The sequence below is a fragment of the Lontra canadensis genome, unplaced genomic scaffold (assembly GCF_010015895.1).
Source record: "Lontra canadensis isolate GAN:19392208 unplaced genomic scaffold, GSC_riverotter_1.0 scaffold11, whole genome shotgun sequence".
Lineage (NCBI taxonomy): Eukaryota > Metazoa > Chordata > Mammalia > Carnivora > Mustelidae > Lontra > Lontra canadensis.
The window spans coordinates 18,752,120-18,777,677 of NW_022631005.1; the positions used below are offsets into that span (position 1 = coordinate 18,752,120).

The following is a 25,558-nucleotide window of genomic DNA, read 5'->3' on the forward strand; positions in this document are numbered from 1 at the left end:
ACTTCTTTAGGTTTAGGGTTACGTTGTGTACTTGAGACCTTTCTTGTTTCTTGAGAAAGGCTTGTATCGCTATCTACTTCCCTCTTGGGACTGCCTTTGCCATGTCCCAAAGAACAGTTGTGTTTTCATTTTCATTTATTTCCATGAATTTTTATATAAAATTATTTTTTAATTTCCTGGTTAACCCATTCATTCTTTATTAGGATGCTCTTTAACCTCTATGTATTTGAGTTCTTTCCAACGTTCCTCTTGTGGTTGAGTTCTAGTTTCAATGCATTGTAGTCTGAAAATATGCAAGGAATGATCCCAATCTTTTGGTACTGGTTGAGACCTGATTTGTGACCCAGGATATAATCCATTCTGGAGAATGTTCCATGTGGACTAGAGAAGAATATGTATTCTGTTACTTTGGGATAGCATGTTCTGAACATATCTGTGATGTCCATCTGGTCACTTAAAGCCTTTATTTCCTTGTTGATCGTTTGCTTAGATTTCAGTGAGGGGGTGTTGAAGTCCCCTACTATTATTGTATTATTGTGGATGTGTTTCTTTGATTTTGTTATTATTTGGTTTATGTAATTGGCTGCTCCCAGGTTAGGGGCATAGATATTTAAAATTGTTAAATCTTCTTGTTGGATAGACCTTTTAAGTATGATGTAGTGTCCTTCCTCATCTCTTATTATAATCTTTGGCTTAAAATCTAATTCATCTGATTTAGATGAAGGATTTAGATGAAGATGAAGGATTGCCACCCCAGCTTTCTTTTGATGTTGATTAGCATGATAAATTGTTTTCCACCCCCTCACTTTAAATCTGGAGGTGTCTTTGGGTCTAAAAGGAATTTCTTGCAGGCAGCATATCAATGGGTCTTCCTGTGTTGTTGTTTTTGTTTGTTTGTTTGTTTTTTAATCCATTCTGATATCCTGTGTCTTTTGATTGGGGCATTTAGCCCATTTACATTCAGGGTAATTATTGAAAGATATGAATGTAGTGTTATTGTATTGCCTGTAAGGTGACTGTTACTGTATGTTGTTTCTGTTCTTTTCTGGTTTGTTACTTAAGCTCTCTCTTTGCTTCTCTGATCCCTTTCAATATTTTCTGTAGGGCTGGTTTGGTATTTGCAAATTCTTTTAATGTTTGCTTGTCCTGGAAGCTTTTTATCTTTATCTTTTTATCTTTATCTTTTCAGTGACAGCCTAGCTGGATATAGTACTCTTGGCTGCATATTTTTCTTGTTTAGTGCTCTGAAAATATCATGCCAGTCCTTTCTGGCCTCCCAGGTCTCTATGGATAGGTCTGCTGCCAATCCTATGTTTCTACCATTGTATGCTATAGACCTCTTGTTTCTGAACTGCTTTTAGGATTTTCTTTGTGACTAAGACATGTAAGTTTTACTATTAGATGATGGTGTCTGGACCTGTTTTTATTGATTTTTGAGGGGGGCTCTCCATGCTTCCTGGATTTTGCTTCTTCCCTTTGCCATATTAGGGAAATTCTCTACTATATTTTCTCCAGTATACCTTGTGTGCCCTCTCTCTTTCTTCTTCTTCTGGAATCCCAGTTACTCTAATATTGTTTCATCTTATGCTATCACTTATCTTTCGAATTCTCCCCTCATGGCCCAGTAGTTGGTTGTCTCCTTTGCTCAGTTTCTTTATTCTCCATCACTTGGTCTTCTGTATATTACTAATTCTCTCTTCTGCCTTATTTATACTAGCAGTAAGAGTCTCCATTTTTAATTATACCCCATTAATAGCTTTTTTCATCAACTTAGTTAGATTTTACTTCTTTTATTTCTCTAGAAAGGGATTTTATTTCTCCAGAAAGGCTTTCTCTAATATCTTTCATGCTTTTTTTTTTTTTTTTTTGAGCTCAGCTAGCACCTTGATAATCATCATTCTGAATTCTTGTTCTGACATATTACTTGTGACAGTATTGATTAGGTCCCTAGCCTTCAGTACTGGTTCCTGTTCTTTTTTTTTGTGTGTGTGTGATGAGTATTTCCACCTTGTCATTTTATCCAGATAAGAATAGATGGAATGAGAGAACAAATTACTAAAAGGGTAGCAATGACCCCAGAAAAATACATGCTATCCAAAGTGGAAGAGACCCAAAAGCGGGGAGAGAAGAAAGGGGGAAAAAAGGAAAAAAAAATACTATATATATATATATATATATATATATATATATATATGACTAGAGCAGAGTCACACACTTCATTTTGAGTGTATTTTGGTTTATTAGAAGAATCTACCTCCCAAAATTTTAAAAGAAAGAAAAACTTATGTATATATAAAAAAAAGGATAAATACAATTAAGTGATGGAATATGACAGTAAAGATGAAAATTTAAAAAGATTCTAAAAAAGGAACAGATAAGATAAGAATTTGGTTGAAAAAAAAAGGGGAAAGAATGTGATGAGGCTGCTGGAGACTAGAACAAATGCATGAGCTAGACTTAGGGTATATTTTGATCTATTAGAAGAAATTGTATTGCAAAATTTTAAAGGAAAAAAATATATGTATACAAAAAAATAAGGTTAAGTACAAAGAAGGGATAAAATATGACTAAAACAATGAAAATTTAAAAAATTTTAAAAAGGTATTGATAAAATAGTAAAAAAAAAATTAAAATAGGAAAGAGGAAAACTTTTTAAAGATGGAATAAGAACAAATAAAATTTAAAAGATTTAAAATTGAGGGTGCTCGGGTGGCTCAGTGGATTAACGCCTCTACCTTTGGCTTGGGTCATGATTCCAGGGTCCTGGGATCAAGCCCCATATCTGGCTCTCTGCTCAGCAGGGAGCCTGCTTCCTCCTCTCTCTCTCTGCCTTCCTCTCTTCCTACTTGTGATCTCTATCTGTCAAATAAATAAATGAAATCTTTAAAAAAATTAAAATTGAAAGACTGAAGGATCATGGGATGATTTTCCCTATCTCTAGAGTTCTGCTGTTCTCGTTGATCTGTAAACTTGGTCTTGGCTGGATGTTCTTGATGATTTTGGGGGGAAGGTACTGTTGCAGTGATTCTCAAATGTATTTGCCCCAGGCAGAATTGCACTGCCCTTGCCAGAGGCCAGGCTAAGTAATCTGCTCAGGTTCACTCTCCGTAGCTTTTGCTCCCTGAATGCATTCCATACAGCATTGGAGGAGAAAAATGAAGTTGGTGACCTCCTGATTCCCGGCCCCATAGTTGCTGAGAGCTCAGGGCCCCACTCCTCAATACACTCTCAGAAAAAAGCAGTGAATCTCTCCCATCTCCCTGGTCTCCAGCCACACTCCAAATTCACCCAGCTTGTAACCAAGCATTTCCATCCTTGGCGCAGGGCCCCATTTGGACTCTCCAAAACCAGCAGATTCCTGCCACGTGCTCATGCACCACTCCTCCCAGAGGAGGAAGGAGGAGGTCTCTCCAGATCTGCCCCTTGTGGGGTCCCTGCTCTAAGAGCAGTGGCCTTACTGTGCCTTGGATCACAGTTTAAGGTAACACTGAGCTGAGAGCTCCTTCCTTGGCTCTGTCTCTGCTGCACGCTTCCCCGCTCCAATACCTGGGAGCTCTGCCACACTCAGACACCCCCAGTCTTTCCTTGACCCTCCTGGGTCCTGAGATCACACTGTCCCCATGAGGGCTCCACCCCGCTTAACCTCTGGAGTGATGTCTCTCAGTGGAACAGACTTCTAAAAGTTTGATTTGGCTCTGCTGCTCCATCACTTGCCGGGAGCTGGCCCCTCCCCACATGGGCTATCTTCCCATGGTTTTGGATTCACTTCTCCATGCTCCAACCTTCCAGAAAGTGGTCAATTTTCTGTTCCTAGAATTGCTGCTCTTCTTCTCTTCTATCTTCCATTGAGTTTGTAGGCATTCAGAATGTCTTAATAACTATCTAGCTGAACTACTGCGACCTGATATTTCAGTCTCCTTCTCCTCTGCCATCTTGCTAACAACCTCTAGGCTCCAGCCCTGTTTTGTTTTGTTTTGTTTTGTTTTTAATTTTTGTTTTTATTTCCCTAGCCTGAAAATAGAGAGTTAATATATGTATCACTAAGACCAATGTCAAAGAGCTTATTACCTAATTTTTTCTTGTTTTATGGTTTCAAGTTTTAAGTCTTTAGTCCATTTGGTTTATTTTTATATATGATGTTAGAAATTAGTCCACTTTCCTTCTTTCACATGTAGCTGTCTAATTCTCCCAACACCATTTATGGAAGACACTATATTTTTTCCATTGTGTATTCTTGCCTCCCTTATTATAGACCAATGGACCATATAAGCATAGGTTTATTTCTGGGCTCTATTCTGTTCCATTGACCTGTTGGGCTTATTTTTGTGCCAGTACCATAATGTTTTGATTACTGTGGCTTTGTAGTATAGTTTGAAATTCAGGAGCATGATAACCTGTGGCTTTGGTCTTCATTCCAAAGATTGCTTTGGCTATTTGGTGTTTTTTGTGGTTTCATACAAATTTTAGGGTTATTTATTCTAGTTTTGTGAAACTATATGTTGGTAGTTTGATAGGGATTGTATTGAGCCTGTAGATTGCATGGATAGTATGGACATTTTAATACTAATTCTTCCAATCTGTGGATATAATTCATATTTCCCTTATTTGTGTCATCAACTTGTATCATCAATGTCTTAGAGTTTTCAGAGTATAAGTCTTTGACTTTGTTCATTCAGTTTATTCCTCCATATTTTACTCTATAATGTCATTATAAACTGGATAATTTCCTAAATTTCTTATTCTCATAGCTCGTTATTAGTATATAGAAATGCAATAGATATATGTCTATTGGTTTTGCATTATGCAACTTTACTGAATTCATTTATTAGCTCTAATAGCTTTAGAGTTTTTTAACATATAATATTATGTCATTTAAAAGTAGTAACAGTTTTAGTTTTTCCTTAATAATTTTTTTTTACTTCACCTTAATAATTTGAACAACTTGTATTTTTCTTTTCTTTTTTCTTTTATTTTTTAATTACAAGAAACCCACTTTATTATTTTTTAAATTTTAATTCAGTGTAGTTAATATATAGTGTTATATTAGGTTCAGGTGTACAATGTAGTGATTCAACAATTCTATACATTACTCAATGCTCCTAATGATAAGTGTACTCTTAATCCCCTTCACCTATTTCACTTATCCCCATCAAACAACTTACCTCCGATAACCACTTTGTTCTTTATAGTTAAGACTCTCTTTTCTGGTTTGTCTCTTTTTCTTTGTATTTGTCTATTTGTTTGTTTTGTTTCTTAAGTTCCACATATGAATGAAATCATATGGTATTTGTCTTTCTCTGACTGGCTTATTTTGCTTAGCACTGCAATCTGTAGATATACCCATGTTGTTGCAAATGGAAGAATTTCATCCTTTTTTTATTGCTGAGTAGAAATCCATTGTATGTATGTATGTGTGTGTGTGTGTGTGTATGTTGTAACACATACACTACATTGTTTTTCTGCAGGCATCTGTTAATGGACACTGGGCAGCTTTCATAATTTGGCTATTATAAATAGTGCTTTAGTAAATGTAAGGGTGAATATATCTTTTTGAATTAGTGTTTTCACATTCTTTGGGTAAATACCCAGTAGTAGAATTATTGGATTACATAGTAATTTTATTTTTAATTTTTTGAGAAAAAAATTAAAAATATTTTCCATGGTGGCTGAACCAGTTTGCGTTCCCATCAAGAATACACAGGTTTTTCTGTTCTATCTACATCCTTACCAACACTTGTTGTTTTTTGTGTTCTTGATTTTAACCATTCTGATTTACATTTCACTGATGATTATTGATATGAGCATCTTTTCATGTAACTGTTAGTCATATGTATGCCTTCTTTGGAGAAATATCTGTTACTGTCTTATGCCCATTTTTAATTGGATTATGTCTGGGTTTTTCTTGGGGCTGAGTTGCATAAGTTATATATTTTGAATACTAATTCTTTATCAGTTATGTCATTTGTAAAGCTCTTCTCCCCTCCAGTAGGATGTCTTTTAGTTTTACTGTTTTCTTTGCTGTGCAGAGCTTTTTATTTTTATGTAGTCAAAATAGTTTATTTTTCCTTGTTTCCTTCACTTCAGGGTATGTATCTAAAAAAAATGCTGCTATGGCCATGTCAAAGAAAATGCTGCCTATGCTCTGTACTAGGATTTTTATGCTTTCGGGTCTCATTTTTAGGTCCTTAATCCATTTTGAGTTTATTTTTATCTATGATGTATAAAGTGGTCCATTTTCATTCTTTTGTTCCTAGCTGTCCAGTTTTCCTCACAAAGGAGGAAGATACTTTTTGTTTTTGTTTGTTTCATTTCTTTTGAAGAGACTTTTTCCCATTGCCTATTTTCGCCTCCTTTGTTGAAGATTACTTGAACATATAATCATAGGTTCATTTCTGGGCTCTCCATTCTGTTTCATTGACCTATGTGTCTATTTTTGTGTCTGTACCATATTGTTTTGATTATTACAGAGTTATAGTATATATTGAAATCTAGGATTGTGGTACCTCCAGTTTTGTTCTTCATTTTCAAGATTGCTTTGGGTGTTTTTTGGGGTCTTTACCAATTTTGGCTTTCACTTCTTTTTGTTGTCTGATTGCTATGGCTAGGACTTCCAGTATTATATTGAGGAAGAGGGTGAAAATGAATGCCCTTGTTTTGTTCCTTAACTTTGGGAAAAAGCTCTGTTTTTCCCTCATTAAGTTTGATATTAACTGTAGGTTTTTCTTATAAGGCCTTTATTATGTTGGTTTCCTTCTAAACCTACTATGTTGAGGGTTTTATCACGAATGGATATTCTACTTTGTTAAGTGTTTTTTTCTCCATTTATTGAAATAAGCATATGGTTTTTATCCTTTCTCTTATTGATGCGGTGTGTCACTTTGATTAATTTGCAAATACTGAACCACCCTCACATCACAGGAATAAATCCCACTCAATTGCAGTGAATGATTTTTTAATGAATTGTTGGTTTTAGTTTGCCAATATTTTGTTGAGGATTTTTGCTTTTATGATCATCAGAGATATTGGCTGGTAGTTTTCTTTTTGAGTGATATCTTTATCTGGTTTTGGTATCAGGGTAATGCTGGCCTCAAAGAATGACTTTGGAAGGTTTCCTTCCTCTTCTATTTTTTGAAATAGTTTGAAAAAACAGGCATTAACTTCTTTAAAAGTTTGGCAGAATTCGCCTGTGAAGCTTCTAGTCCGCACTTCTGTTTGTTGGGAGGTTTTTTATTACTGATTTAAATTCATTGCTGGTAATTGATCTGTCAAATTTTCTATTTCTTCCTGATTCACTTTTGGGAGGCTGTCTGTTTCTGGGAATTTATTTCTTAGGTTGTCCAATTTGTTGGCATATAATTTTTCATGATAATCTCTTATAATCCTTTGTATTTATGTGGTGTTAGTTATTATTTCTCTTTCATTTACGATTGTTTGAGTCTTTTTTTTAATGTGTTATGTGGCTTAAAGTTTATCAATTTTATTGATTTTTTTCAATGAACCAGCAGCTCCTGGTTTTATTGATCTGCCCGATTGCTTTTTGTCTGTTTGTTTTATTTTAGGGCTTTTTGGGAGGTTCTTCTTTTGGTTTCCATTATATTTATTCCTGTTCTAATCTTTATTATTTCCTTCCTTTTACTGGTTTGGGGTTTTGTTTGTTCTTTTATTTCTAGTTCCTTTAGCTGTAAGGTTAGAAAGGTGTTTTGTTTTGTTTTTTTTTTTCTATTTCTTGAAGTGGACCTGTATCTCTAAACTTCACTCTTAGAACTGCTTTTGCTGTGTCCCATAGATTTTGGACAGTTGTGTTTCCATTTTCATTTGTCTTGGTGGTATTTTTTTTTCTTTTTTTAAAATTTCTTCATTGACATATTGATTGTTTAGTAGCATGCTCTTTAGTCTCTTTGTATTTGTTTCTTTTTCTTTTAATGTTGTTCTTATAGTTGATTTCTAATTTTGTAGTGTTATGGTCAGCAAAGATACTTGATATGATTTCAGTCTTCTTAAATTTATTGAGACTTGTTTTATAGCCTGCTATGTGATCTGTCCTATAGAATATTTCATGAACACTTGAGAAGAATGTGTATTCTGCTGTATTTATTTGGAGTATTCTGTTAAGTCTGTTTGGTCTAATGTGTTGTTCAAGGACATTGTTTTTTTTATTAATTTTCTGTCTGGACATCCACTGATGCAAGTGGAGTATTAAAGTCTCCTACTATTATTGTATTTCTACTAATTTCTCTCTTTGTATCTCTTAATATCTGCTTTATGTATTTAGTTGTTCCTATGTTGGGTGAATAAATATTACAAGTGTTATATCTTGTTGAATTTTGCTCTTTATCATTATGTAATGCCCTTCTTTATTTCTTGTTGCAACCCTTTTTGTTGTTGTAGTTGTTTTTGTTTATTTATTTAGTTAGTTAGTTAGTTCAGTCTATTTGGTCTGATGTAAAAGCATTCCACCTCTGTTTTTTTCCTTTCCAGTTGCATGGAATATGTTTTCCCATTCCTTAACTTTCAGTCATTGTCTGTTTTTAGATCTGAAGTGAGGCTCTTGTAGGAAGCAATAGACTATATTTTGTTCTCCTTTGAAATAATTAAGCATTTCTATGAAGTCAAAACAATCAACTGGAATTAAGCCTGCCTTTTTAAGTAGATGTATACTCCAGGTTATCTTCTAGCTTTATCATAGTTCCTTCAAACAAGTTTTGCTTTTTTATGTTATCTTTCTCATTCTTGTGGACATTTGCATTTTCCGTCTCTGGCTAGTTAAAGATTATATAGCAAATAAATTGAAAAGAGACCAAGAAGTAAATTTTGTCATTGTGTGACTTTCAAAAAAGTTAAAAACGTGACTCACACCAATATGTAGTGAATATGTATTAAGGAGTCACTTAGCTCACTGATGAGAACTATAAGGATGGTAAGTCTGGTTCAAAGGTGTGCAGAAGAGACTGAAGTGTTTACAGTCAATGAAGCAAAAACTTGCTAATTTAAGATTGTAAAGTTAGATATAAAACTATTTAATGTCAGTGGACAATGAAACTAGGGTTATCTTTACTACCTGATGGAAATCATTTGCATCACTATTAGACATAAATTATTTGCAAATTACCAGTGTACAAATTCAAAGAGACTAGGATCTGATTGGTATTGAATTGTAAGTTAAACAGAGGTATATTACTCAGGAAAATTCACTGATTTTTTTAAGGTATAACAGACACTGATTCAGTATGACATTGATAGGACATGTAGATATTCCTTTATATTTTTTTCTTAAAAAGATTTTGACTTTTGTTCTCAATAATATTGTGGCATGGACAACTCTCTTATACTTGAGTAGGTATGTGATTTTGCCAGAGTACCACATCAGTATACCACAGACTAGATGACTTAAACAACAGAAATTTATTTTCTCACGATTCTGAAGATAGGAGGTTCTAGATCATGGTTTCAAATGGTTGAATTCCTCTGAGGCCACTCCTTACTTGCAAATAGCCTTTCCTCTATGTATAGGGATTCCTGCTATCTCTCTTTGTATGTCTTAATCTCATTTTATAAGGATATGGGCCAGATTAGATTAGGGCTCAATTTATGGCCTTGATTTCATCACCTCTTTAGGAATTATCTCCAAATACACTCACATTCTAAGGCAATGGAGGTTAGGACTTCAACAAATGAATTTTGGGGAAAAATGATTCAGTCCATAATAGTTAGTATACATTACATTTTAGTGAATTAAAATCAGTACTGTATTCACCAACTCTGGAAATTAATTATTTGCCTAGTGTCATGATGAAAAATCTGTTGTAATGTGTGTGTGTGTGTGTGTGTGTGTTTGTGTATCCAATTATAGATTATAAATAGTTGCCTTTTGTTTAAAAAAACACATTTTCCTTGAATTTTTCATTTTATTTTAACTGGGTACAACTTTAAGTTTTTAGACCTAACAAATATTGTGTTTTAAAACATTGTTATTTAAAAAAAATGTTATTAACTACTTATATGATGTACAAGTTTGAAAATGCTTTCAATGTTTTTTCATTATTATTTAAAATTTTACCAATATTGATATATTGTAGCTATGAGTAGAATAGTAACCTTTATATTTGCCAATTAGAAAATTCTGAGTAACCATAATAAAAGCCATTTCCAAAAAAAAAAAAAAAAAGAAAAAACAAAAGAAAAAATTCAGTTGATTTCAGTTGAAAAATGAATGAAAAGCAATGAGGAAACATAATAACAGGAATATATTTAAATTTTTGTTCTAGTAACAGTAAAGTAATAAGGGTCTAACTAAAAATTTAGAATTTTTTCATAATGTCCTAAAATGATTACAATTTCCTATGATCTTGGTTATATTTCCACAAAATTAAGATGAAATACTGAATCCATTGTCTGGAAGATTCATCAATCTCCTGAAACGAGTAAATAATTTCAGTCAAATTTAGTTACTTATTGTCTATTTATCTATTGGCTTCCTTACTTGAACTTTTTGTCTGATTGCCTCAGTTCTCCAATCTTAATAAAAGATTACATTAAAACTAGATAAATTCAAATATAAGAAAAAGAAACAAAACCAATACCCACAATTACTGAGTGTTTGGCTAATTAATTGATTATTTAATGAGACCTTTGTGCTTCAAACTTGGATGGTTGTTAACAAGACCTATTGTTTCAGTAGCAGAGAATCTTTCTTTAATGATAAAGAGTTGGAAAAAGGTGTGAGTGCTGTCAAAAAGCTCTTTTGTCTGAAATTGCAATTGCATAGACTACACAAACTGCATGCCTAGCATGAAGGATAGACCATTGAATGGGCTCTGGCACATACTTTATCTGAACACAAGGTATTTAAAATGACATTTGAAACAGTGGGTTCTGTGCTGTAGTTCATATAATAATGTAAAAAGAATTTTAAAAAAGCATGCATTTGCAGATTTCTGGAGACAGAGAAATAGTTCAGCTTTTTAAAAATCCTCGTTGCTGAGCTGGCTGAAAAAAGTCGCATGTAGTTTGTGGAACATTTAAATGGTTATGTTTCCATAAAGACTGTGCAATTCAGGAATAAAACTGTAATCGATAGCTTGAAAACGTGTGTCCAATGAATTGCAATATCCACTTTCTGCTTGTTCTTGTAAGGCATGATAGAAATTCCCACAAACTTGTTACTTTCTATACTGGCTTTGACAATATACCATTAAGAGTGATAATAATGACACATGCATCTATGTTAGTCTTTCTGTTGAAAGGATATCATTCACTGAAGCCGCAGGTTACTAAAGAAGTATTTTGAAGCAGAGTAGGAAGAATGTTTAGGTTCAGATTATAGAAAGAAACTGCTTGGTGAATGAATCATAGATCCATAGTAAGTTTGAACAAGGAGGTATCAAAGGATAATTTCCAATAGATAAAAACATGATTGTCATAAAATTCAAGAATAAGTATGAACCAGAAATTTATTTATGAATTATTGAGGAAACAAGCCCAGTATTGAAGATCTAAGAGCATTAGTGGAATTAGATATTTGCAGACATTTTAAAGAAAAAGAATATATAAATAAAATTTATAAGAAAGAATAAAAATGGTTAATGCCTCACAGGACAGTATGACCATAGCCTTTGGAGTTATCTTTTCTACCAGATAAATATCTACAAATCAGCATGAAATTCCACCATGGTATAGGTCTGATCAAATAGAAGATATTCAAGTCAAACACAGATACATTCTCCTACAGCTGCTCTTTTCATTGTAACCACTAACTATATCTTTTAAATTTAAATCTGAGATCATTAAAATGAAATCAGTACAGATTTGGTTTCCCATTCACACTAGTCACATTTTAAGTGTTCAACTAGATACATTTGGCTAATGGATACTTGATTAGACAACACGGATGTAGAATGTTTCCTTCATCAGAGAAGGTACTATTAAAAATACTCTTGAGAGAATTAATCTTTGAGCAGGCCTGTTTTATAATGCCTGTGTATGCCACTGAAAAACATATCACCCCTCTTTTTGCTTTCAATATTTTTTTAAACAAAGAGATTTTACAAATCTCTTTTCCACCCCTCCTTTTTTTTTTTTAATGGAAGAGAATCTGAAAATATGGGTTCACCCTTAGATTTATTACTACTAAAGAGTTTAGCTGTCATTGAACCATTGTGTTGAATAAACTATTTTGTATAAATGGAGGACATAGGACAAAGATTTTATTGTAAATGCGTGTATTTTAAGATTTAGAAATTCTTTACCCATATCCCTAGATCATTCTTACTCCTATATAACAAGAAGAAAGGTATCAAAGGTAGTCATTACTTTACAGAATAATTAAATCACTTATTTTGTGATTTTCCTATTTGGTATAGCAAAAAATTATCTTTGCAGGGTTTTTTTGTTTGTTTTAATCATAAAACTGCCTTTCCTTTTGAAATGTCTTCTGTGATGGTCTGGACAGATTTCTGTACTCTTTGGCTTATGATACAAAATTTGTACCTGTAATGCAATGATTTTGTATGTGTGTTTTTCAGATGTGCAACAAATGGCGATTGACTGGCTTACCAGAAATCTCTATTTCGTGGACCATGTCAGTGACCGGATCTTTGTTTGTAATTACAATGGGACTGTATGTGTCACCCTGATTGACCTGGAGCTTCATAATCCTAAGGCAATAGCAGTAGATCCAATAGCAGGGTAAGAAGTTTTTTTTTTTTTTTCTTTATTATAGTGTTTGATCTGAAATAGTTACCAATTAAAAATTAAAAAAAAAAAGATCAATGTCTTACAGGAGTTGTGGAATAGAAGATCATTGGTTCAAAATATTTTTGAATGTCAGTTTCAACATCTGCATTGCAAGGAGGAGAAAAGGGTTACAATTTACCATGCAGAACCTGGGGAATACCAATTCCTTAGCCCATTAATATTGCTGGTCTAATCTGAGGTAAAAACAACCTGTTACCCTCTTAAGAACTGCTTTGGGGTCATCAGACAAGAACATCAGGATAGTTTTAGGTTAAAGAGAGAGGATTTTAAGTTCCCTTAGCAGTATACCTTGATGTTAGCAAGCTTCAGAAATACTCCTTGAAAGATGTACTATTAACAAACATATCCAACACATTTGGGATTTATAAAAGGGGCATAATACAAGTTCAAGGACAATACTAAATCATTAAGATCATCTTTTAGTTGAAACCTACTTTTTTTCTCTCTAACTACTGATATGTAAAATACTATATAATTATGGAGTTACTGAATTTATCGGAATCTATTTTCTCTCTTTTTTGTTTGTTTGTTTGTTTGTTTTTAATTTTGCAAGCCTCTTTGTTGGTTAAAAAGAACTTATCTGAACTTCTTTTAGCTAATAGGTTCATTAATCTTTTCCAAATATTTCACAATTTGTCAAAATACAGTCATAAATGTTTAAATTCCCATCAAGTTTGTTCATATGGTTAGAAAATCCATATAGGAATTATGTTTCAATTTTATAAATACTATGGCATTATTGAGGGTAAAGGGCAAAAAAGATGTAGAGTCTTATAAATCCAGTTGTTTCTCCAGTCAATACTGTGCATGGATACTCTCAAATCAATGACATAATGTACAATTTTAATTGTTTTAAAAAATATATTGATTTTTTTTCAGATGTAAGTTGTAGCAAAGATTTGAAAAATAAAATTTTATCCTTGTTACTGTTTTAATTGTACCCAAGCAGTTCAGGCTGATGGAATATATCCTGAGCTGCCATAAGCCTCCATTCAATAAATGGGAAAATATTTACTGAAGAAACAGCTGTCATCCATATGTGGACTTTTGTCACTCTTTACTTAAAGTCTGATTGAATATTAAGATGCATCATCACAATGGTTCTGATTTTGACAAGAACAGCTTGCACGTAAGAACTTTGCTAGGAAGGCTGTGTAATATATTTTTGAATGTAGCTCTATTTGTATTTGTAGCAGATGGTTACTTGACTCAATCTGACTGCAGTGATGCTTCAAAAGACATTAGTAAAAGAAGTTGTATTTAAACTGATTTGTTTGGGTTGTTAGATAAGGGTAGTAAGAAAGAATTAGAAATTTACAAATATGCTAACAACATTCTTCTGGAATTCTGTTTAGAAATATATTTGCTTGCACGTTTTTCCCTGGATGTGCTAACTGCATTTCAGATTAGCCTTTAGACAGTCTTATCTGTCAAAAATGTTAAGAGGTGAAGCTATTGCATTTCTCCCCTCATTCTACCATCTTATCCTTCCCCATTCTTAAAAACAAAGACCCAGAGACCCCTTTTAAATAAAACTGTCAGTCTGAAATATATGTGAATGCCATCTCCCTTTCTGAATAGCAATGTGTTTTATGTTCTCAAGCTTCCTGTTTCTGTCATTACATGAAAAAACCATATTTTGTCATTTTTATCAAAGGAATTAGGAGTAGAAAACCCCCATATTGTTTGTGCTTATTCTCTGTAGGATGCCTTTGGGCCTAGTAACTGTTTAAATGTAATTTTGTCATGTATCATTTATCACAATAGGTTCTCTGGAATTTTTTGTTTGAGTTTGCTCTGTGCCTCTAACAGTTTTTCAATCATGAATCGTAGAAATCAGAGATAGCAGAGATCCACTCTTTTATCAATATAAACCAGTTTGTAATAGAATACTTTCATATATATCCTACTTTTCTCTTATTATCAGAAATTTGGCTAGGATTAATATGATACTATCTAGGATAGGAACAGTAGGTTTTTCCTTTAACTTCTACTTTTGGTCCTGCTCCATACTATTTTGAATAGTCAAGGCTAGAACAATTCTGCATGACCTACTAAAGGCGACACGTGCCACCAGTGAAATTTCTCCTACCTTTTCTTAATTGTATGGGTTGAATGATATATTTTTGGCTTGTTCTCTTGTAACTTTGGAAAACACTGGGATACATTAAAGTCAGACCTGATTCTTAGAGCTTGACCTTAATAGCATTAGAAATGGAAAGAGATTTGCCTTACCTCTTCAAAAGCAGCATTGAAAAAAAAAAAACAAAACAACTTTTAGTTGGCTATACTGTTAACTTTTACTTATAATAATGATAATGAAGTTGGTTTGGCAGTTTGGGAAAAATGTATTTTGGCAGATGTGTGGTACGATGTATAAAACCCAAACTCTCTAGAGTTATGTGAGATGAATAAACTGAGGGAGAGGGGAAATCATGAGAAACATCAGGAATTGCATATTTTCTAAGTATAATGTATACCATTTTTCTATATAGTTTGGATTTTTAACTTGTAAAGTATGAATGACAGAGTGTTTGTAGGATTTATTTGTGAATCTGTGACCCCATGTAAGGAGCCAGGGAAAAGACTATTATCATCTTTGTTCTCTGTAAGAGCAGGCCAAATGCCAGAAAGCAGAAGAGTGAAGATCAAGTCTTGGAGTTGAATGCACATAGGAGTGATTGACAGTATTTAAATAGTTAATAAACACTTCTCCATTACCTACCTGGATTCCTGCTGCTGGCAAAACTAATCATAGATGAAAAAATTAGAGATAGAATCAAAGTAAACAGCTATCAGGGAGTAGGATGGACTTATGAAATTCTAATCTAAGATGCTCTGTGAATTTGGGAAACCAGAAATGAGGTAGGTTTGCCCATGCCCATGAAAGGGGTTTTGTAACAGGGAGATCCTTGGGGTGATAACAGGTTTTTCAATTCTATTCAGTGGCTCCTACAGCAAGTCTCAGTTTCAAATGAGAGCCTGCACTCACTATTCACCTGTTACAGGACAGAATTGTTGCTGACCTTTGTCTGTTAACCTCCTCAAACTACACTGTGGGTTAATTAAATCTATAGACTACACCCCCACAACTAACTATTATCTATTAGTTTGTTGATTCAGATAGTTCTGAATTTGCTATAGGTTTGGACATTAGGAAGTATCTAAAGACATGCCACTATGTGTTCTTGTTCTCATCATGGAAGTATGATCTTGAAGAATATGTAATTCACGAGTATGTAATTCATGAATGCCCCTAAATTTCAAATATTCATATTCACATTTTTATAGGTTACAAATTGTGAGTCCTATCTTTTTGAGGAAGAACTATCCTCTACACATATCCATAAAAATGTTTCCTGAAAAGGATGTAAATTTAGTTTCCCTTAAAATCTTTTTGCATATTTCTCTTTATTAGAAGAAAACTTCAGAGACATATCTTGAAAGAAGTTGCTGTGGTTGATATCGAAGAGGTTACTACCTATGTTCTCCTCCAGGATTCTGATGGATTCCTGTCTCACATTGAGGTCTTTTATACATTTTGAGTTTATCTTTGTTTATGGTGTAAACATATAGCTGTCCAATTTTCCCAGCACCATTTATTGAGGAGACTGTCTTTTTTTCCACTCTATATTTTTTCCAGCTTTGTCTAAGATTATTTGACCATAGAGTTGAGGGTCCATATCTGGGCTCTCTACTCTGTTCCACTGGTCTATGTGCCTGTTTTTATGTGAGTACCATGCTGTCTTGGTGATCACAGCTTTGTAGTAAAGCTTGAAATCAGGTAATGTGATGCCCCCAGTTTTGTTTTCCTTTTTCAACATTTCCTTAGCAATTCGGGGTCTCTTCTGATTCCATACAAACTTTAGGATTATTTCCTCCAGCTCTTTGAAAAATACCAGTGGAATTTTGATCAGAATGGCATTAAAAGTATAGATTGCTCTAGGCAGTATAAACATTTTAACAATGTTTATTCTTCCTATCCAAGAGCATGGAATGATCTTCCATCTTTTTGTGTCTTCTTCAATTTCTTTCATGAGTGTTCTGTAGTTCCTCGAGTACAGATCCTTTACCTCTTTGTTTAGGTTTATTCCCAGGTATCTTATGGTTCTTGGTGCTATAGTAAATGGAATCAATTCTCTAATTTCCCTTTCTGTATTTTCATTGTTAGTGTATAAGAAAGCAACTGATTTCTGTACACTGACTTTGTATCCTGAATTGCTGAATTGCTGTCTGAGTTCTAGTAGTTTGGGGGTGGACTTTTTTTGGGTTTTCCATATAAAGTATCATGTCATCTGTGAAGAGAGAGTTTGACTTCTTCATTGCCAATTTGGATACCTTTTATTTCTCTTTGTTGTCTGATGGCTGTTGCTAGGACTTCTAATACTATGTTGAACAAGAGTGGTGAGAGTGGACATCTTTGTCGCATTCCTAATCTCAATGGGAAGGCTGTGAGCTTTTTCCCATTGAGGATGATATTTGTTGTGGGTCTTTCATAGATAGATTTTATGAAGTTCAGGAATGTTCCCTCTATCCCTATACTTTGAAGCGTTTTAATCAGGAACAGATGCTGGATTTTGTCAAATGCTTTTTCTGCATCAATTGAAAAGACCATGTGGTTCTTCTCTCTTCTCTTATTGATTTGTTCTATCACATTGATTGATTTGCGAATGTTGAAACATCCTTGTAACCCAGGGATGAATCCCACCTGGTCATGTTGGATAATCTTTTTAATGTGCTGTTGGATCCTATTTGCTAGGATCTTGTTGAGAATCTTAGCATCCATATTCATCAGTGATATTGGTCTGAAATTCTCCTTTTTGGTGGGGTCTTTGCCTGGTTTGGGGATCAGGGTAATGCTGACTTCATAAAATCAAGATCAAAAGCTTCTGCACAGCAAAGGAAACAGTCAACAAAACAAAGAGGCAACCCACAGAATGGGAGAAGATATTCACAAATGACAGTAAAGACAAAAGGTTGATATCCAGGATCTACAAAGAACTTCTTAAACTCAACACACACAAAACAGATAATCATGTCAAAAAATGGGCAAAAGACATGAATAGACACTTCTCCAATGAAGACATACAAATGGCTATCAGACACATGAAAAAATGTTCATCATCACTAGCCATCAGGGAGATTCAAATTAAAATACCACCTTACACCAGTTAAAATGGTCAAAATTAGCAAGACAGGAAACATCGTGTGTTGGAGAGGATGTGGAGAAAGGGGAACCCTTGTTGGTGGGAATGCAAGTTGGTGCAGCCACTTTGGAAAACAGTGTGGAGATTCCTCAAGAAATGAAAAATAGAGCTTCCCTATGACCCTGCCATTGCACTACTGGGTATTTACCCCAAAGATACAGATGTAGTGAAAAGAAGGGCCATCTGTACCCCAATGTTTATAGCAGCAATGGCCACGGTCGCCAAACTGTGGAAAGAACCAAGATGCCCTTCAACGGATGAATGGATAAGGAAGATGTGGTCCATAGACACTATGGAGTATTATGCCTCCATCAGAAAGGATGAATACCCAACTTTTGTAGCAACATGGACGAGACTGGAAGAGATTATGCTGAGTGAAATAAGTCAAGCGGAGAGAGTCAATTATCATATGGTTTCACTTATTTGTGGAGCATAACAAATAACATGGAGGACGTGGGGAGGTAGAGAGGAGAAGGGGGTTGAGGGAAATTGGAAGGGGAGATGAACCATGAGAGGCTATGGACTCTGAAAAACAATCTGAGGGTTTTGAAGGGGCGGGGGGTTGGAGGTTGGGGGCACCAGGTGGTGGGTATTGGAGAGGGCACGTATTGCATGGAGCACTGGGTGTGGTGCATAAACAATGAATTCTGTTACACTGAAAAGAAATAAAGAAGAAGAAGAAGAAGAAGAAGAAGAAGAAGAAGAAGAAGAAGAAGAAGAAGAAGAAGAAGAAGAAGAAAACTTCAAGGCACTTGGGTGGCACTTGGTTAAGTGTCTGTCTGCCTTCAGCTCAGGTCATGATCTCAGAATCTGGGATTGAGCCCTGTATTGGGCTTTCTGCTTAGCAGAGACTAATTCTCCCTCTCTCTCTCTCTCCTTTCATTATCCCTGATTGTGTGTGCATGCTCTCTCTCTGTTAGATTAAAAAAATAAATAAATAAAAATTTAAAAAAATTAAAAAGAAGAGGAAACCTCAGAGAAGGGAGACATTTCATTAACTTCAGTTATCATCCTACTGAGTTGATGTGTTGACTTGCTCTAATTTTCTTATTGGAGATACTAAACTTAATGTTTCTTTAGATAGATAGATAGATGGTAGATAGATAGATAGATAGTTTTGTTTATCTAAACTAACTGCTAAAAGTGTATTTTGGTTTATCAGTGTATCTTTGAAACAATCTTGATCCTGCACATCAGAGCAATATTTAGGTGGGTAGACCTCCAAATTCACCTATGTGAAGAGTACCAAGGAGTTATTTGCTCATTTCTTATACTCAGTGAATGGAGTGCAGTGATTACATCTTACAAGTTTGTGTTAATTATTCCCCAAGTCTTACCAATGTGTCGTCTTCTCTGTAACAACAAATTCAAGTGAGTATCATTACAATAGCTTTATTTTCATTTTTTATCTGTCCATAGTTAATCTAAATATCTACATGTTTATCTATTTACCTATTACACTACTACTACCTTCTTTGGTGACTTTAGCACTCCTGATGCCATTTAGATTCATAGAGAATTATCTAAACAATAGGCATCTACTTAAATTGGCCAGTCTACTAAGTGCTTCAGGAGAGTTACCACTGCTACTTTTCAATCCAAAGTTCCTTTCAGGAGTTGCTCTTGTGATTAGGCAAGACAACATGGACATGTAAGTTTGTCATGGTCTGCACTATTCGGAGTGAAGTCAGTGGTTGAAAGGTAAAAATCCATATTAGCTCAAGGGTAAAAATCCGTATTAGCTGTCTTATATATGACTCAGATTATTCTCATTAATTCATTTTGTCTAGGGTCAAATGCTACAAATTCCTCTCCAGGCCTCTCCTCGAGTGGAAGTTCATGTATGTCATTGCCTTTAATCACTGTCTCCTTCAGATACAAATTATATGGTGATTTTCCTGGGATTAAGAAAGAGTAGTTTGGAGTGGTTTATGTTCACTACAGCTTTACTGGAAGCTTACCCCAAATTGATTCAATCTCACTGTGTTCTTAGCTGACATGATTCATAATATTATAAATAACTCAAAGTAGTGCAAAACATCCTATATCTCTATTTGCTCTCTTTGCTGTTCTCTCTTTTTCTCTCTGTAAGTTTTCAGTGTTTGTTAAGCTTATCTCTAAATTACTGAGTTCATAGTGCTATTTATAGTAATTATATTTAATATCTTCCCATACCTCTACTCCATATAAAAGAGATTTCTTCTCTGAATTCTGACTCTGATTAATGATGTCCCCTCAAGTAGATAAAGTAATAGAAAAAAAAGAAACTATATATAACTTAAATTACAGAGGAATTTATTATTTCACTTAAAAATCTAGATATAAGACAGTTCCTGTATTGGTTATTTGAGTGGCTCAACAATATCATTAAGGATGTGTGTCCCTTTACCTCTTTGCAGTGTTATCTTTAGTGTGTGCTTTTTAGGCGAATTCCATTCTTGTCACAAATGGCTATTGAGATTCTAGGGATCCTGTGTAGAAACAAGACACTCAGTTTAAAAATAAAGAAAAAAAAGGGGGGGGGGACCATTGTATTTTTCTTGAGTATAGAAGAGCTTCTTCTTCTTCTTTTTTTTTTTTTTTTAGATTTTATTTATTTATTTGACAGAGAGAGACACAAGTAGGCAGAGAGGCAGACAGAGAGAGAGAGGAGGAAGCAGGCTTCCTGCTGAGCAGAGAGCCTGATGCAGGACTCAAGCCCAGGACCCTGAAATCATGACCTGAGCCGAAGGCAGAGGCTTAACCCACTGAGCCCCCCAGGTGCCCCTGTAGAAGAGCTTCTAAGCAGACATACTTTCATGTCTTCTTGGTCAGAAATGGGGTAGATGCCTACTGAATGGGACAACAAAAGCCATTTTTCTTTGTTTTTTTACCATTGGCATGTGAAAGACAGATGGACATGGGAGCGAAATTGGGACCAAGCTAACCTGGAAAAAGAAAAATGGATTAAGAACCGACATCATCTACCACAAGCAGTGTTGTGTGATATAGAAATATCATACAAAAGAAATATCTTTTGTGCAATTCTTTGACTTTTTCTTGTTCTTCCCATGCATTTATGGGGTCTCTTTCAACTTAGCTAAACTTGTTTGGAATATGGACAAATACTTTGTTCCAATTCTTCATTCCCTTTTCTAGGAGAGTTCTATTTCCGTTTGGCCAAGGCCATTCAAACTCATATCGAGGAATATTTTTTTTTTAATCTCTTTTCAAGGAAAATGGCATTTTTTTCCAGGAACATTTTACTAACATAATACTAAGAAGAAGCTGGGGTGGGAGTACAGTCGGGATAACAGTTCTAGTATCCCTATTTTTATCTTTAAAGATATACTTTAAGAAACTGATGGTAGTATTTATACTATCAGATTCTCCATACTTTTGGAATCTATGTTAATATTCTAAGCCATGGGGTTAACATTAAGTAAATTATTTTCACTTATAAAATGATTCTCAAGTGACATGAAAGCTCTTATACTCCCTGCCAGATAATACTTTCCATACTGGAAGAATCTGTGCCATTATTAGAAAAGAAAAATTTTATATTTCCAAGTAGTTTAAAATTATTTCTAATTGTTTCTTACATAGAGTTCTGTGAAAACAAGAAATTCATATGAGCCAGTGGTACTGCTTTGGAAAATGCATGGATGGATATCCTATATCACTCAGGTGTAATGAGGACATCAAACACAATGATGTGATGTATTCTCTTATGCAGCTTGGAGTATAACAGAGTTATGCATCAAATATCAAATGTTACAACCAGAAGATATAGTTACTATAGTTTATAAAAAAATACATTGTAAATAAGAAAATACTAAGCTCTAATTTATTTGAAGTTTATGAGGTAAATAATGGGTCATGCACAAATATTATTTTCAAAAAATAGAAAATTTTGGTTTGGAAATGCCACCACAAGGGAAAGGAAAAGGATTAAAAACAATAAAATAAGTACTTGACACCATTCCCCTTGTATATTACCACTCTTTCATATATAACATAAATTCAGAATTTTACTGTAGGTTATATAATCATATTCAACTAAAAAAAAAAAGAACAAGAAGAAAAAAAAAAAAAACAACAGCTTTTATGCTGAGTTATATTTTGTTCTGCTTGACTGTTGAGCTTTGCAGGATATTGATCCAAAACTGATATTTTCCCTTGAGCCAGATTCTTAGTGGTTTGTCTGGGGAGAAATTGGCCTGGCCTTAGGGTCAAGGTGGATGTTTTACAGTGTCAAGTAGTGTTTACTCAAGTGTTTTTTTGTTTTTTGTTTTTAATCATGCAAAGGAAAAAGTCAGATGCTGAGAGTATCTGGTCTTTTTTCAGTTTTAGTGAGATAATTATCTTTGTAAGCACTTTTAAAAATTGTGTTTAGGCAGGAGGCATCACACTTCCTGATTACCAGCTATACTATAAATTGTAGTCATCAAAATAGTGTGGTACTGGCATTAAAATAGACAAATAAACTGACTGAATAGAATTGAAAACCCAGAAGTAAACCCAAGCATATATAGTCAACTAATATTTGATAACAGAGCCAAGGATACTTAATGGAAAGGAGACTGTTTCTTCAATACATTGTGCTGGGATAATTGGATAGGCATATGTAAAAAGAAGGAAAGTAGACTCATATTTTACACCACTCACAAAAATTAACTTGAAATGGGTAAAAAGCTTAAGTGTAAGACTTGAACCCATGAAACCTAGGAGAAAACATAGGAATAAAGCTCCTTGACATGGGTACTGGTAACCAATCTTTGTATATGACATCTAAAGCACAAACAACTAAATAAATAAATAGATAAGCAAACCAGTAGGACTACATCAAAGTAAAAAAGTTTCTGCGCAGTGAAAAAAACCATCAAGAAAGTGAAAAGACAACCTATGGAATGGGAAGAAGAAAGTATTTGCAAACTTTGTATCTGATAAGAGGTTAATATCCAAAATATACAAAGAACTCACACAACTCAATAGCACAAACAAAAAACAATCCCATTAAAAAAATGGGCAAAAGACATGAATAGATATTTCTCCAGTGAAGAAATATGAAGGCCATCAGGCACACGAAAAGTTGCTCAATTTCACTAGTTATTAGGGAAATGCAAATTATCAACAAAATGAGATATGATCTCATGCCTGTGAGAAATGACATCAAATCATCAAAAAGACAGGAAATAGCAAATGCTCTTATAAAGGTAGAGCAAGGGGAACACTTGTGTACCATTTGTGGAGTTGTAAATTGATATAGCTATTGTGGAAGGCAATATGGAGGATACTCAAAAATTAAAAATAGAACTACCATATGATACAGTAACTCCACTTCTGGGAATATATCCAAAGACAATGAAAACACTAACTCAGGGGTATCTGGGTGGCTTAGTGGGTTAAACCTCTGCATTTGGCTCAGGGCATGAATGCAGAGTCCTGGGATCCAGCCCCACATCAGGCTCTCTGCTCAGCAGGGAGCCTCCTTGCCCCCCCACCCCGCCTGCCTTTTTGCCTACTTGTGATCTCTGTCTGTCAAATGAATAAATTAAATCTTTAAAAAAAAAAAGAAAGAAAACACTAACTCAAAAAGATATCTGCACCCCATGATCACAGTAGCATTATTTACAGTAGCCATGGCATGGGAAGAACTTAATGTCTATCAGTGAGTGTATCATTGCACTTTTATCCAAAGAATTTGTCATATACATGTAGATGACTGTATACACGCACACACACACACAGTGGAATATTATTCAACCATTAAATAAAAAAACAAAGAGGAAGTCCTATCATTTGTGACAACATGGATGGACCTTGAAAACATTATAATAAGTGCAATAAGTCAAACAAGGAAAGACAGATACTGTATGAACTCATTTACATATGACATCTAAACAAAAAGTGAGAAAACAAACTCATAGAAAGAGATCAGATTTGTGATTACCAATGGCAGAAGTTGGAGAAAGGGAGAATTAGAGGAAAGTGGTCAAAACATACAAACTTCCAGTTATATGAATAAGTACACATGTACAGCATGGTGACTATAGCTGTTAACTGTATTACCTGATTAGGCAGTTTCTTGCCCATGACACCACCATACTACGGAAGTGAGAACTTTCAATAAATACTTGCCATTTCTGTCACAGTCTTTTCTTCTAGCTATGAAATATCTATATTCAACCTTACATATCTAATCGCATACATAGAATACTACATTTAGGTCAGAGTGGAGGATCTCTAGGTGATGTGTAAACCTCTTCATTATGACCTTTTGTGCTTCGTTGTATACAGCAAACTGTGGACCAAAAGACAAATGCCCACAGTCCCCTCCATATTGTTTATAAATGGATAGATCAGTGATAGAATGACAAACAAAATTATCAGCTAGAAAAGAAGATTGGAGGCACACAGTAGTCATTGGCATAAAGCAATAATGAAATCCTACCAGGCAAAGAAAGGAAGGCCCTCCTGCCCTGGTGGTTATCTAGATGCTGGTTCTTTCCCTATAACATTTCCTCTTGTCCATTGTTCTTTACCTATGCTTCCCTGGGAGGTTTTTTCTAGTCTGTTGTGTTCAATACATCAATACATCAATGCATGTCAGTACAAAATTGGCAATGGGGAATATTCTCTCCCTGTGGACTCCATATAGACTGTTTCTTGTTCCATTCAAGTTGTTTTAATGCTTGAAGAAACAAATAATTTTGTAAGCTAGGCTCATAACTTTTGTGGTTATAAATTCCCTTGAAAATTAGTAGAATTTTTATTTCTTTGCTTCTCATTACTTTTCTATACCAACGGCCTCACTAAGTTATATTCTAGAAATAACTATCAAACTCAGATTATTTTTTTGTTCCTCACACTCTTGGTTTTCTCTTTCAACCTATTGATGGTCACTTTGAGACCTGAAAACAATGCTTCAGTGGGAAGCAAACACCTTATGTCTGAAGATGAAATTCTTCTGTTTAACTGTGAAGTTTTAATTGACTTTTATTGCTCAAAGACATTTTTAGTACTTTTTCTTACTGATTCATCAGCCTTATATAATACCCAGTGCTCATTACATCACATACCCTCTTTAATGTCCAGGACCCAGTTACACTATCCTCCACCCCCCTCACCTCCAGTAACCCTCAGTTTGTTTCCTATGATTAAGAGTTTCTTATGGTTTGTCTCCCTCTCTGATTTCATCTTGTTTTATTGTTTACTCTCTTCCTCATGGTCCTCTGGTTTGTTTCTTAAATTCCAAATACAAATGAGATCATATGATAATTGTGTTTCTCTGATTGACTAATAAGTCAATCACATAGCACAATACACTTTAGTTCCACCCAAACTGTTGGAAATGGCAAGATTTCCTTTCCTGGTGGCTGAGTAACATTCCATGGTGTATATATATATCACATGTTCTTTTTTCATTCATCTGTCAATGGACATCTGGGCTCTTTCCATAGCTTGACTATTATGGACATTGCTGCTGTGAACATTGGAATACAGGTGCCCCTTCAAATCACATTTGTATCGTTGGGGTAAATACCCAGTAGTGCAATTGGTGGGTCATAAGGTAGCTCTATTTTCAACTTTTTGAGGAACCTCCATACTGCTTTCCA

The 25,558-nt window shown here is 34.5% G+C and overlaps 1 protein-coding gene across 1 annotated transcript in view; it reads left to right on the top strand.

Moving 5' to 3' along the window:
• Positions 1-25,558, top strand: part of LRP1B (LDL receptor related protein 1B) — a 1,927,222-nt gene that overhangs the window by 926,099 nt on the left and 975,565 nt on the right. The window contains exon 7 of the mRNA XM_032856138.1: positions 12,522-12,684. Coding sequence (XP_032712029.1) covers positions 12,522-12,684 — 163 coding nt within the window. The remainder of the gene's footprint in view (positions 1-12,521; positions 12,685-25,558) is intronic.